The sequence below is a fragment of the Meleagris gallopavo genome, chromosome 20 (assembly GCF_000146605.3).
Source record: "Meleagris gallopavo isolate NT-WF06-2002-E0010 breed Aviagen turkey brand Nicholas breeding stock chromosome 20, Turkey_5.1, whole genome shotgun sequence".
NCBI classification, from domain to species: Eukaryota; Metazoa; Chordata; class Aves; order Galliformes; family Phasianidae; genus Meleagris; species Meleagris gallopavo.
In genome coordinates, this window is record NC_015030.2 from 4,995,575 (window position 1) to 5,008,351 (window position 12,777).

Here is a 12,777-nt window from a genome sequence, read left to right on the forward strand (position 1 = left end):
ACCCCCGAGCGCCGCCGGAGGAAGGTCGCCGTGCGCAGCCCCTGAGCTCGGCGCGTCCCCGGCGCTGAGAGCCTTTGTCTTTGCAGCTATGACATGGTGCACTACGGCCACTCCAACCAGCTGCGCCAGGCGCGGGCCATGGGCGATTATCTGATCGTGGGAGTGCACACGGACGGTAAGAGGTCGCTCGGCTTTGCGCCTCTCGATGTTACCGGACGGCCGTTACTCCCGTTACACGGCGGCGCTCATCCCGCCGCTCTCCGTGAGCGGCAGCTGCCGGCACGGCGTCGGGCGGTGCCGTTCTGCGCTTTGCTGAGCTGCGGTCGCCGCTTTTGGAGCTGCGATCCGTTCTGCCGACGCCGCTGAACCGGCTGAGGGTCAGCATGGTGCTCCGTGCACAGACTGAGAAACTCGAACCTAGATGAGAGTTGAGTGCTAGGGATTAATTCCTGCTTGTGAGCGTGGATCTGAAATCAGTTTATGGATGCAGCTTAAAGTGTAGGGTGAAGCCGCTGTTCAGGCATCCTGCTGGGGGCTGCAGGGCCAGGCAGTGCCCTTGGGAAGCAGGGTGTGAGGAGTCACCAACACCCTGTGCCTATAGAGGGAACCCCAGTGCCTTTACCACTTAGAAATGTGATGGAATAAAAACAGTTCCTGAATTCACTGGATGATCTTTGCATGCTATAAACGCCCCTCAAGCTGTCTTGCTGCTGTACTAGACTGTACTTCTAACTGGGTTTTCTCTCTCTCACCCAGAGGAGATCGCCAAACATAAGGGCCCCCCCGTCTTCACGCAGGAGGAGAGGTACAAGATGGTGCAAGCCATCAAGTGGGTGGATGAGATTGCGCCTGGGGCTCCTTATGTCACCACCCTGGAAACCTTGGACAAATATAACTGCGATTTCTGTGTGCATGGTGGTGAGTGATGCTCTGAGGTGGATTGGTGCGAAGAAGGGCCCCGTAGGGCTCGTGTGCTCTTGGTTTTCTGGCTGCAGAGCAAGGAGCTGCCTGACTCATGTGAAAGTTAACTTGTGTGTACAGACTGTGACTGGCTGTGCAGGTCTGTACAGCTGCTCCCATTCAGGGATTTTGGAGAAATGGGTTCATGTGCTGGGTGTTGGGACAGCAGTGTGATTCCGTGGCTTTAAGCACCCGTTTCACTTCCAAAGATGAAACGCACTGACAGTTGTCCTGAGATTACCCTTAAATCAAGCAAGAGCTGTGCATGAAAGGAATACATGTTTACACCATCTAAATGTGAAAAACGCTGTTATAAGGTTAGGTGTGCAAAACCAGAGTCATTTATGTCTGCTTATCCTGAGATGAGATCAGATCTGAAAAGCTTCGGTCTCTTGATCTAGCTGATAAGCTCCTAAAGCTCTTAGCTGACCCTGTGGTCAGACCTCGTTCTGCTTAGGAACATTTCTCAGCATACAGTCACTGAAGGGAGGCAGTGTTCTGGGGAAACATTCCTGCTTTTGTACTCTGTCCCTTCCTTGGACTATTCATGCTTGTTCAGTTTCAGCTCCTCCTCCCTACCCTTCCAAAGGTATTTTGTTAATTTAATCGGGCACAATCTTTGCACTCTTTCTCTTATCCTTCCTCATTTGATCCCAGCAACCTCCTATTGATAAGGCAAGCATTTCATTAAATGCAAATAAATCGTTAATCTTCAATAAGATAGATGTGGGATTTTTTTTTTTCCACGTGGACAAGATGACTGTTGCATTCCTTGTTAACTTAATCGCCTGTCCTGAAAATGCATTTGTGTTCGTGACCCTTTGCTAGGCCTGGTGAGGGATTGGCAGAACAGAGGAGTGCTGGTGGCCTTTGCTCCAGATTCGCTGCTTTGATCCCTTCTGCCAATCTTTCTGTCCTTCCACCTGGATAGCATTCATGGATGCTAGCTACATTCTGGCCAGGCTGTGGTTCTGCAGAAGATAAGTTTTGAAATAGCTGGGCTTAGCATGGGAAAGTGGCAGAGAGCAAACCTGCTGCTTCTTCCTCCATCCTGGCACAGTGCTCATTTCTGTCCTGTGCCCCAAGGGGAGGGAGAGGGGTTTTAGGAGAGCTTTCTTGAGTGTGCCACTGCGGTTGTGTAAGGAAGACAGGAGTTACCTGTGCTGTAAACAAGGGATTAGGCTGAACGAAGCCAGCGTAGGTTTTCACTTGTTAAGTCTTTAAACTGTCATTAAAAGGAGAAGAGAAGTGGTTGCTGTAGATTGAGTTGGGACTCATGCCAAAGCTGAACCAGAGCTGATTGTGGAGGATTTGAAGGGATATATTAATATTTCTGTAATTGCCATCACTGAGGGACTGAGCAATGATGCTCTGTTTGACTGACTGGGGAAGAGTTGTAATGTGAACTAACAGCTCAACACAGTGCTGGAGAAGTTAGTTCAGTGCTTTTAGCACAGACTGATGGTGGCTGTTGTTACTCAGAGAACAATTCAGTCATGCCTGTGGTTGGATTTGCTCGCAGGGCAATGAGCTCTTGTTTCCTGGGGTATCTAATGAACAACAGGCCAGATTGCTACTAGACTTTAGCACTGGGAGCATGCTTGTCCCTACAGACAGATTTATCTTTCAAGCCCATGATGTTTCTGTGGAGGTGTGGGACATACCCTATGTGCTGCGATGCAGGCTGTAGGGGTTCTAGTCTGCCTTATATGGCAGATGTATTCCTCTGCAGCCACAATTCTAATGTAGCTGCTGTGCAGAGAGGTTTGGAGCACAGCTCTGAGGCTTTCCTCTTTCTGCAGATGACATCACCTTAACGATAGATGGCAAGGACACCTACGAGGAAGTGAAGACAGCCGGGCGATACAGGTACTGCTGTGTAGCTTCCTACCCTGTGCTGGGCAGAGTTTCTGGGAGTTCCCATCCTGGAGGGAGCTCAGATGAAGACAGCTGTCTTCAGGTCGCACTTCAGCTTTGCTGTGAGTGTGTCAGAGCTTTAGCTGCTTCAGCCATTTTGGCTTCCAGAAGGTGATGCAGTCCAGCAGCTGTTCTTGGTCAGCTCTGGGGGTTAGCTCTGCTGGGAAATCTGTGCCAGGTAGGTTTTCCTCATGTCACCCATTGCTGAGGAGGCCCAGCAGGCGAGTGGTGTACTTTATATCAAGAGCAGGTAGTAGGAAGATGTCCCTCAGGATGATTGCTGGTTTGGATAGATCAGATTTCACAGGTGGAACAGTGGGGAGAGGAAGAGGCACATGCTTCTGTGGCATCTGCTTTATCCTTTGCTTATCTCCCTGCAGGGAATGCAAACGCACTCAAGGTGTGTCCACTACCGACCTCGTTGGCCGCATGCTGCTCATGACTAAGGCTCACCACAGCAACATAGTGAGTCACGGGGCTTTGGGTGGGAGTTTGGAGTCCAGGGTGTATGTCGGCTCTTGCCTTCCACTGCTCCAAAATGGCGGTGGAGCTCCTGGGCCTGGCTCCCATATCCATGGAGAACTGGCAAGCTGGCTGTGTGCAAAACACTCTTTGTATTTACTTAAGCCTGCCTGAAATCACAGCGTACAGCCCATGGTGCTTCGGTAACGCGTATGGAAATAAAACTTTGATTCTCCCTTGATTGGCGTGAGCTTCAGGAATGATCATGCTGGCAAGCCTATGGCTTCTGTGATTGTGGAGGTACAGAGTGCAGCCACGTTGATCTAACAGCTCGGTGCTGCCAGAATTGGAAGTTCTTCCTTCTCACCGAGCTGCACGCTTCTGCCTTTTGCTGTCTCTGAATCTTATCAGACCTTTCTTGAGTCTCCTCAGCTCACTCCCTGGTAGATCACTAATGTAAAAGCAAAGGCAAGGAAGCAGTGTTCTGTAGGTTAATGAATTGAATAGACTCAGTAAACAAGCAATGTACTGAATGGATTCACTGAGACACAGCAGGGAGGAGACAACGTGGAAACGAGAATTTAGAAGTAGAGGGAGGTCTTTCTTTTAGTGTGCTGAGCTGTTAGATTGGCTTAGCTGTAATAATGCAACTTCACACCACGATGTGACACAACGTCGCTATCTGTCTGCAGACATCTGAGCCCATCCCTGGTGGAGTGTCTTTGGAAAAAGAAGGGACACAGTCCTGCTAGGGGCTTGCGTAGTCAAGAGAAGACACAGGTGTGCAATGTTATCCAGCTGTGCAGGTTGAGCAAGAACCGCTGTCGCTGTGTGATGCCAGGCTGAGGTCAGATAAGGAAGTTTCATCTGACTCATGCTGGGACACGACCCTGGTTTAGATATTAACTCCTTTGTTAGTATTTAGTGGCAGTGATCAACGATACGCAGTCTAAGCGTGGACTTCCCAGCACTTCTGCCACACACAAGCGTATTTTTGATTGGATGAGCTATGTGAGTGCTTCAACATCTTGATTCTTTATCTCCCTTCAGGATGAGGACCTAGACTATCGGAAGCACACTGACAACTTTGGGAAGGTAATGTGAGTTCTGGTCTGAGACATCTGGTTGTTGGCCTGTCTGAGAAGGATTCCAAATGTGCTTTTTGGCCTGTATTGCAGGCTTGGTTTTCCTCTACATTTATTAGTAACCTCAGTAAATCTCTGCCACCCCCATAAAGTAGCTGCTGTAGCCAGTGAGATAGGCAGGTGTGGCTGCACAAGCCCTGCAATAGTGCTGTTGTGAATGATGTTTAATGGCACCACAGAGCTCCACCTGTTGAGGCTTTGCTGTTTGGCTGACTTGCTTGTGAAGCCTTTATTGCCACTTCCTTTGCGATGCAGACACCCAGAGTTCCAGCAGAGGGACAGGTTCTGTGGATTCTCCTTTTAGTACTTATGTTTTTACAGGTGTTGCCTTAGGTCTGGGAAGGATTTATGTAGCAGCACATAGTTAGCATTCCATGCAAGCCTGGTCTTAAGAAGCAGAGTGTTCCTGCTGGGGCTCTCTGCTGTTATGTTCAGCTCATACCCTGGGCTACTTCTAAAGAGCTGTCTGTCTTTTTTTCCCTTCTTGAGTGTTATGTTGTTCCTCATTAACAACCACCTGTGCCTAAAGCCTGAGCAGGTTTTCTGCTTGTTGGGGTGTTGCTGACCACGCTGAATTGTTCTCCATCATGTTACTTGTTTTAAGCAGGCTTTTGGGGGCCTGTTGCTCCACTTTGGCAGTTTCCTGGTTCTTGGATTTAGAGAAACATGTATGACTTTAAGCACTTTGCACGACCCCTGCCAGAAGTACACCACCTTCTGCATACTGTTGTTTATGTGGTTTGCCCTAGTCTTGGCTGAACTGTGTTTGTTCTTTCAAGGCTTTTAGAGCTGCTCACATTAGGGGAGCAAAGCAAAGTAGAGGCTGGGGCCAGCGACCAGAAGTGCTTCATGGTGAGGCTCAGCCTCCACCTTTTGGTTTCACTGTGGCTGGGCTCTGGCTGTTGGAGCAGAGGTGGTTCCCCTCCTACTTAGCATACTGCCCTGCCAGGTAAATGGGTAGGCTGCCCTACAGCTTGAAAAGAGCTTTTGCATAAAAGGATTTTGGTAGTTTGCGTGTTGTGCACCTGTTCTGTCAGTAACTCTGCCTCTCCTGGAAGTCCTGGTCTGCCCTGTTGCCTTCCTCCTTCCTAAGTTTTCCTCTCAGCATCTCCTTAGCTGGCTGTTGAGGGATGATTTATGCTGTGTTTGACAGAGAGAAAGGGGCTTTGGTGAGATCACGTAAACATCTGGTGCTGGGAACGTAGACAGTGCAAGCTTAGAGCTGTGATGTTTGCTCGCGAATTAAAACACAATCATGCCTGCTGCTGTGTTCTGGTGCTGTTTTTTTTTTCCAAATCCCCTCCTGGAGCCTGAAAAGGAAGCATGTATGATGTGTGTTTTCCTAGGGACCAAAAGGTCATAGTCCTTGGACCGGTGTCTCGCAGTTCCTGCAGACATCTCAGAAGATCATCCAGTTTGCATCAGGAAAGGAACCACAGCCAGGAGACACTATCATCTACGTGGCTGGAGCCTTTGACCTGTTCCGTATCCTTGACTCTGTTTTGTCAGGAAAATGGTGTTGATCTGTTTGATGTTCTTGTATTTAAGGCACCAGAACAGGATATCTTGAGGTCTGGCTGTCTTAGACCGAATGACAGCTGTTAGAAAGCACGAGGCGTGTAGAACAGACACTTCAACCTTGGGACAGTGTTGGAGGCATTTTGCTGAAATGCCCCAAATGGGTAGAAGTTCTGGACGGAGGCAAAGTTGTGTCCATGTAAGGTAGAGCTGGAAAGAACCTGAGAGCCAGAGGCGGAAGCAAGCAAATGTTAGTAGTTCAAAGGCAAAAAGCAATGGGGAAATGAACCCCTTGGGATTAATATATTCTGTTGTTGTTTCTTAATGCATCTGTTTCTGGCTTCCTTTCCCCATTTTCTATGTGACCTTCAATTCCTTAAATAGTTCTCTAGATATTGGGCATGTCGATTTCCTGGAGAAGGTTCACCAGCTGGCAGAGAGACCCTACATCATTGCTGGGCTGCACTTTGACCAGGTTTGTGATGTTCAAAGGCAGAAAGCTTGGCTGCTGTTCCTTCTAAAACAAGCAGGCTGTGCTCCGAGAGACAGGGAAGGGTTATATTGGCTGGTACAGAATGTTTGTATTAGGAGAGAATGAAAAGGAAGAGGATCACATTGTTTTGCTTCTAATTTTGACTGACGCTTTGCCTTAGGAAGTAAATCGTTACAAAGGGAAGAACTATCCCATCATGAACATCCACGAGAGAACACTCAGTGTCTTGGCCTGTAGGGTAAGTGCCTGCAGCTCTGTCCCTTTGTGCTGTTCCAAAAGTTGCTGAGATGACATTCTTCACTCATAGCTAACAGTCCTGCATGAATTCTTTAGAATGTGCTGAGAAAGCAAAGACAGGACTGATTGCTTCCAGCTACCAGAGCTGTGCTCCCAGGGGGAGTCACTTGGCTTAGCTGTCGTCCCAACTAACCAGAGTCAGTGCATCCATCCACATCTTCCACCAGCAGTGAAAAGGCAGAGTGCTGTTCTGCTCTATGCAGAGACATCTGCGTTGTTGCAGAAAAGCATCTCCTTTCTGCAGCAAGGAAGAAACTTCCTTGGAAAGAAACATAGGGGGGCTCAGAAATATGTGCTCTGAGCAGTAAATATGGGGATTTGCTGTATAAAGCCTGCCAGAAAGCATCGTCCTTAATGGAACAAAAAGATGCTGTGTGAGAAGTAGCAGCTGCTGAACTCACCTTCTGCTTGGGCTCATAACTCTATAACCAGATAACCTGTTCAAGTGCTTTGTTTTCTTTAAAAACAAACAAACAACCCTAAAAATAACCCAAACTCTTGATCTGTTTTGTAGTATGTCTCAGAAGTGGTGATTGGAGCCCCCTATGCTGTCACTGCTGATCTGCTGGATCACTTCAAGGTGAGTCTTTGTGTACGGATGTACACAAAGATGTTGGGTTGTGCGTAGAGAGCTAAAATGGCACTGGAGAGCAGCAGAGCAGTGAGGGGTCCTGCTCAGTGTGTTTAGGGGAGCTCTGGCTGGAGGCTGAGCCTCCACGTTCTGGGTGTTGGTATTCCTCATGTCCCGGCTCTGCTTAGTGAGTGCAGTGGCAGAGTTACTGTCACCTTCTGGAGGGATGTGATGGTGTCAGTGACTTTGTACTGCTCTCTAGGTAACTCTTGTGTGTCATGGAATGACTGAGGTGGTTCCAGACAAGGATGGTTCTGATCCGTATGAGGTAAGGTGCCAACTACCAGAGTCTGTGCTTCTTTGTCATGATCTGTGACAGGTATGGTTTTGTTCATGCTCCTGGGCTGAGATGTGAATGGCAGTGCTTGCTACCAGCACATCCTGGGCAGCTGGCTCAGTTTTTACCCACCCCTCAGGAAGCTACTTGTATCATCCACAACAGCCCCATTCTTTTAGTCACTGTTTTGCCTGTTTTCGATACCTTCGTGGCAGAATGAGAAATCTGGTGATCTTTGCTCTATGCCAATCCCTCGCTCAGCTCCTGAGTGCATTATGTTTTGCTTCTGGCAATAATTCAGTCTGTATCCGAGGAGATCATCTTGTGCTGTGCCTGGCTGAGCACCCAAGGACCTTCTGGACCCTCTGCTCAGCTGTCATTTATGGAGCTGTAAACTGGAGGTCCTGCGTGTTTCTTGCAGACAAATCTGCTGTCTTTGTTCACAGGAACCGAAGAGACGTGGAATTTTCCAGCTTGTGGACAGTGGCAGCAATCTCACCACAGATTTAATTGTGCAAAGAATCATCAAGAACAGGTTGGCTTTCTTCATCTCTTAATTCTGTTCAGTCTTGCTTGTCTGAGGACTGATTGATGGGATTGAGCAGGAGGAAGAAGAGAGTATTTAAGACACAGAGGGGGAATCAGTGAACGTGGTCCTTCCTCTTCCATAGCTTCGTTTTGGAACTTTTGGCAGGCTGCTTCAGTGTGAATTTACCAGACCATAAAGGAAAAGGAATAGCTGAACTGTTCTGCATAAGAATGTGCTTCACAGCATGTTTTATCGCTTTTCCTCTTCTATCAGTGAAGATATTTCTGTGCTGTCTTCTTGTGGATTCAGCATACTGCTTCTTTGCAAGCTTTGCTCTTTTAAGCTTGAGCCCTTCACCTCCAATGATCCCAGTTCAGATCAGTTGTCAGTTTGAATTTGGTGTTGCAGCATTAAGTGGTCTGCTCAGGACAGACCAAGTGTGGAATAGCAGCATCTTCTGAAGAGAGTGAGCTAAGTGTGGTGTGAGCAGTGTGGAAGCCTAGGATTTGAGTGACCGTGGCACCCCTGGAAATCTCTCGGAGCTGGCTTTCAAATTGAAGGGTGGTGGGTCGTGATGGGGCTTCTGAAATACAGAACAAAACTGCAGAGGAGAGGGCGATACTCTCCTGTTCCGGGTGGTTTTAGTCTCCTAAAGATAAAGTCTGGATAAGACTGATGGTATTTTATGATTGATGCAGGCTGGAGTTTGAAGCCAGGAACCAGAAGAAGGAAGCCAAAGAGCTGGCAGTATTGGAGGCCATGAAGAGACTGGAGGAGGGGAAGCATTAGACCAGCAGAGAGCTGATGCGTTGCTCACAGAAGGCCGCAGCGTCACCTTCTGGAGGAGCAGGGAGCTCTTCTAGGAAGGACTGAGCAAGGACAGCACTGCCGGTGTGCTCAGGATGTGCTGCCCTACCCTCTCCTGCACTAATTATGCAGACATAATGAGTTGGGATCTTGTTGCCTAGTTCTTCCTCTGTTAATCAGCCACTGTTCCCTTTCCCAGGAGAAGATTTGACAAAAGGAAAAAAAAAAAAATAATGTTTTTAATTATAACTAACGTTTTAACATGTTGATGTGCTTTTACTTTCTGCCATTTCTGGCTTTTAGAAGATTGGAAATGGAGCAGCTGCTCAGGCCCCTCCTGCTCCCATCCACGTTCTGCTGTCCTGATCAGAGTCTGCATTTCGGAGCAGCCCTTCAGGCAGTGGTGCAGACTGGAGGGGGAACGGACACAGCCCAGCAGTTCTGTGAGCTTTGGGCTGGGGATACCAGGCCCATCGCTGTGTCTCCTGCTGGTGGTGCTTCTTGGCTGCTGCCTCTACACAAACTCCACAAACTACTGCTGGTTTAACTGGATAAAGCCTTTCTCCAGCTGTGCTCGGTGCCGGTGAATCATTTACTTCACCAGTGACAGGCAGCAGCTTGGCATCTGCTGGGGGGGAGGCACAGAGCTCCTCAGGCCTGATGTTCTCAATGGTGAGTTGAGGAATTTCTCTTGCACAAGCCTGGAGCATACAGGGGGCTCTTACCAACAGCTTTTCCTGCAATGAGATGAGCAGGACTCAGTGCTCCCCATGGGCCATGCCTGGGGCTGTGCTTGCTGCTGCTGCCGGAGTGCACCTTGTGCCTGACAGATGTTACTGGGAGGAGTGACCCCGTGGGCTGGAATTTCACTGCTATTTTATGAGGGTTGAAGTGCAGTATGTTTACCTCCTGCGGGGCTCTGCAGGGCCTGAGGAGGTCTGGGAAGAGCCGGGCGTTGGGCTGAGCCCTTCTCTGCCTCGTACATTCCAGGGTGCTGTGCTCGGCCTCTCCCTGCACTGTGCTGTACGATCCCTCCATGCCCATTCTTTTGTCCTCTGTTGTAAACTTCTGTTGCTGATCATTAATAAAACATTGAAGAGTTGTCTGTTGGTCTCTTTGGTCCTCGAGTCTGGGTGCCAGACTTCGGCAGTTGCATAAGCCATGACAGACGTGCAGTTGAGATTCTCCTGGTGCCTCGGTGCACTGTGGTGTGCAGGCAGCCCTGCAGGGTCCATCCTGCCCACAGTTTGTGTAGATGGGCTGCAGAGCCTCAAGGCCTCACATCAGTGCCATCTGCATAATGAATGTGTCATCTGTCACAAGGTGCTGCCAAGATCAAACCATCCACCTGTGTGGGAGCACTCGGCCTCCCCATGGGGTGGGAATGGGAGGAGTGTGGGGCTCCTGTCTTCTCCCAGAGCTCTTTGGGCATATCTGATGGGAGCAGTGGGTTCACTGTAGTCCCCGGTGTTGGGTCTGACCCACTTCTCTGCCGCTCTGCTGTCCCATGCTGCTCTCAGGGTTGAGGCTTCTGCCTCGCTGACCCCCAGCTCCCCCCAGCCGAACAGCGCTGTGCAGCCATCATCACAACCACCTCCGCCTCAGTGACAAACTGACCCCAGGCTGAGAGCATCTGCATGCAATGAGCCGCCCCCAGCACCAACGCAGGTACTGCTGTTATTAAAAAATGACAAAACCATTCCATTTCTGATCCTGGTGCTCGAGTGCGTGCCTGTCGGTGTCACTTAACTGCCAGAGAAGCTTCAGCTTTGCTTGCTCAGATGGGTGTGTGGTGGAGTGGCATTCTGTGCAGCTGCTCACTGCTATTTCTAAGCAGAAAACTTCTGCCCATGACATCTCCTACCTCAGGTGCCTGCGGGCCCTTTTAATTCTCCTTCCAAGGCTGCATTCGCTCACACCCTGACAGTCCCAGAGGGCAAAAATGAGTGTGGAGTCAAAATGAGGAAATAAATTAAATGAATTTAAAGTCTGTGACTGACTGAATATTTTTGTGGGTTTTTTGTTTGTTTGTTAGTTATTTTATTTGTTCTTTTTCCTTCCTTTCCCAAGCGCAGCTCACAGCTTTGGCTCCAGCACCAAACCCAAGGCAGCTGCCCCTGTGAAGCGCAGTGCTGTGAGCGATGGCAGCGGTGCTGGGTACGTGGGGCTGTGCTGGGCCCTGGGTGGGGGCACAGTGGGGTGGGGGCACCTTCACAGCGTGGGGCTGGATCAGTCTGGAGACAATTCAGCCCCATCTCTTGCTCAAGGGTTCCAGAGCCTGGGTCTGCATGCTTGGGTGCTGCCCTGGCTGGGGGTGGTGACCACTGGGGTATTGCTGCACCCAGGTCCTGCTGCCAGAGTCCAATCTGAGCACCCTGGGGCAGGGCCTTTGCAGGCGAAGATGGAGGCAGCAGGTCCCCTCCTGGGGCAGTAACTTGCTGGTTGCAATCACAGAGTTATTTTTCTGCTGGGGATGGGAAGAGCCATGCCCACCCAAAAGCGCCATCCCTGCCCCTCTAGGACAGTTGGACTGCAGGGTTGAAGCTGTGCCAGTGCTGAATTCCTGCAGATGTGAACCTAGAGGCTGTGTCTCAGCAGTGGCAGTACTGCGTTTGCGTGGGGTCAGTGCATGGCTCCCCCTGACCTCAGTCCATGGCATCCCCCTCCCCAGGATAAAGTCCTTCCTCAGTTTGGCTTGGCTGGGTACAACCCCCCAGCTTCAGATACATCTCCTGTATTGCTCAGAGAACTGCAGACATGGCAGGGAGGGGTAGGGGCTTATCAGCCATGTGGAAGAGACTTTCCCTCTGCAGCAGCTCTGCTCACAGGCACTGTGCTCAGAGCTGGGTTGCTCCAAGCACTGGCAGATCCCCACTTGCCAGTGTGGATCCTTGTGCTCCTCTGTCCAACCAAGGTCGGCACTGTTCCAGCTCCGACACTCGGTTTCAAAGGGTTCCCTCTCCCTGCACTGTTTTTTTTGCTGTGAGCTCAGCAATGGGGTTTCAGCCTGTGCTCTGTCCCCCAGTGCCTGTGGCACTACCAAAGCTCTTACCCACACAGTCCTGGGTGGGCACTGCTTATCAGGGCATACATCTAGAGGCCCCCCCGTGTGCCCCAGATCCTGGTGGGCTCCCCCCAATCCTGAGGGCTTCCAGGAGCACCTCCATTCCCTCAATAACAGACAAGATCTCTCCATTCCATGTGCATTTATTGTTACTGTAGAGCCACGGCGCTGCCTTAGGCGCCTACACACTCCGTGGAGACCAAGGATACAGTCACAGCTGCTCTGCACTGGAGAGCACCAGGGACCCCCAGCAGCAGCCGGCAGCTCCGTAGCTCGGGGTCCACACCTGTCACACACGGCACCTGCAGGGAGAGCATCACAGAGACCCGTGTTCCCGGGTGGGAACTTGGAGTGGGGCTGCCCACAGAGCCTCGCAGTGGGCAGTCCCGGTCCCAGCACGTTCCATGACCGGAGCATCCCGGTACTCACGGCGGCATGGAGTGGGGCAGCAAGTCCGGGACGGAGCGCTGCGGGGCGGCGCTGGGCGGCACCTTCGCTGTCGGAGCGGCGGCTGTAGGGCAAGCGGCGGAGGCCGGAAAGCAGTCCTGAAGCTCTGCCCACCGGGTAGGAGAGGGGCGCGGCCGCCTGCCGGTACCAGGGCGCGGCGGGGCGGCAGAGCAGCGCCACGGCTACGGCCAGAGCCAGGCAGCGGGCGGCGCGCATCGTGCCAAACGGAG

General features: G+C 50.8%; 2 protein-coding genes across 3 annotated transcripts; one reads left to right on the forward strand and one right to left on the reverse strand.

Annotated features, from left to right (window-relative positions):
• Positions 1 to 25: 25 nt before the first annotated feature.
• On the forward strand, positions 26 to 10,138 carry PCYT2 (phosphate cytidylyltransferase 2, ethanolamine). Of its 2 annotated transcripts, XM_003211465.4 has the most exons (12): positions 26 to 175; positions 757 to 918; positions 2,763 to 2,829; positions 3,258 to 3,342; positions 4,390 to 4,434; positions 5,831 to 5,969; positions 6,395 to 6,477; positions 6,656 to 6,733; positions 7,307 to 7,372; positions 7,626 to 7,691; positions 8,147 to 8,235; positions 8,928 to 10,138. In XM_003211465.4, the coding sequence occupies exons 1-12, from the start codon at positions 94 to 96 to the stop codon at positions 9,016 to 9,018; spliced, it is 1,053 nt and encodes a 350-aa protein (XP_003211513.1). In that variant the 5' UTR covers positions 26 to 93; the 3' UTR covers positions 9,019 to 10,138. The 2 variants fall into 2 exon arrangements, with proteins under 2 accessions (XP_003211513.1, XP_010719650.1); XM_010721348.3 differs by lacking the exon at positions 4,390 to 4,434 and having other exon boundaries at positions 27 to 175.
• A 2,089-nt stretch (positions 10,139 to 12,227) lies between these two features.
• On the reverse strand, positions 12,228 to 12,771 carry NPB (neuropeptide B). Its single transcript, XM_010721349.2, has 2 exons — positions 12,530 to 12,771; positions 12,228 to 12,402 (listed from the first exon to the last, which is right to left on the reverse strand). The coding sequence occupies exons 1-2, from the start codon at positions 12,761 to 12,763 to the stop codon at positions 12,274 to 12,276; spliced, it is 363 nt and encodes a 120-aa protein (XP_010719651.1). The 5' UTR covers positions 12,764 to 12,771; the 3' UTR covers positions 12,228 to 12,273.
• Between the last annotated feature and the right edge of the window lie 6 nt (positions 12,772 to 12,777).

Coding starts and splice junctions, on each gene's coding strand:
- PCYT2 (XM_003211465.4), top strand. CDS start 94: ATGGTGCACTACGGCCACTCCAACCAGCTGCGCCAGGCGCGGGCCATG. Junction 3,343..4,389: donor AGGCTCACCACAGCAACATA/GTGAGTCACGGG, acceptor ATCTCCCTTCAG/GATGAGGACCTAGACTATCG. Junction 6,478..6,655: donor CTGGGCTGCACTTTGACCAG/GTTTGTGATGTT, acceptor GCTTTGCCTTAG/GAAGTAAATCGTTACAAAGG.
- NPB (XM_010721349.2), bottom strand. CDS start 12,763: ATGCGCGCCGCCCGCTGCCTGGCTCTGGCCGTAGCCGTGGCGCTGCTC. Junction 12,403..12,529: donor CTGCCCCACTCCATGCCGCC/GTGAGTACCGGG, acceptor CTCTCCCTGCAG/GTGCCGTGTGTGACAGGTGT.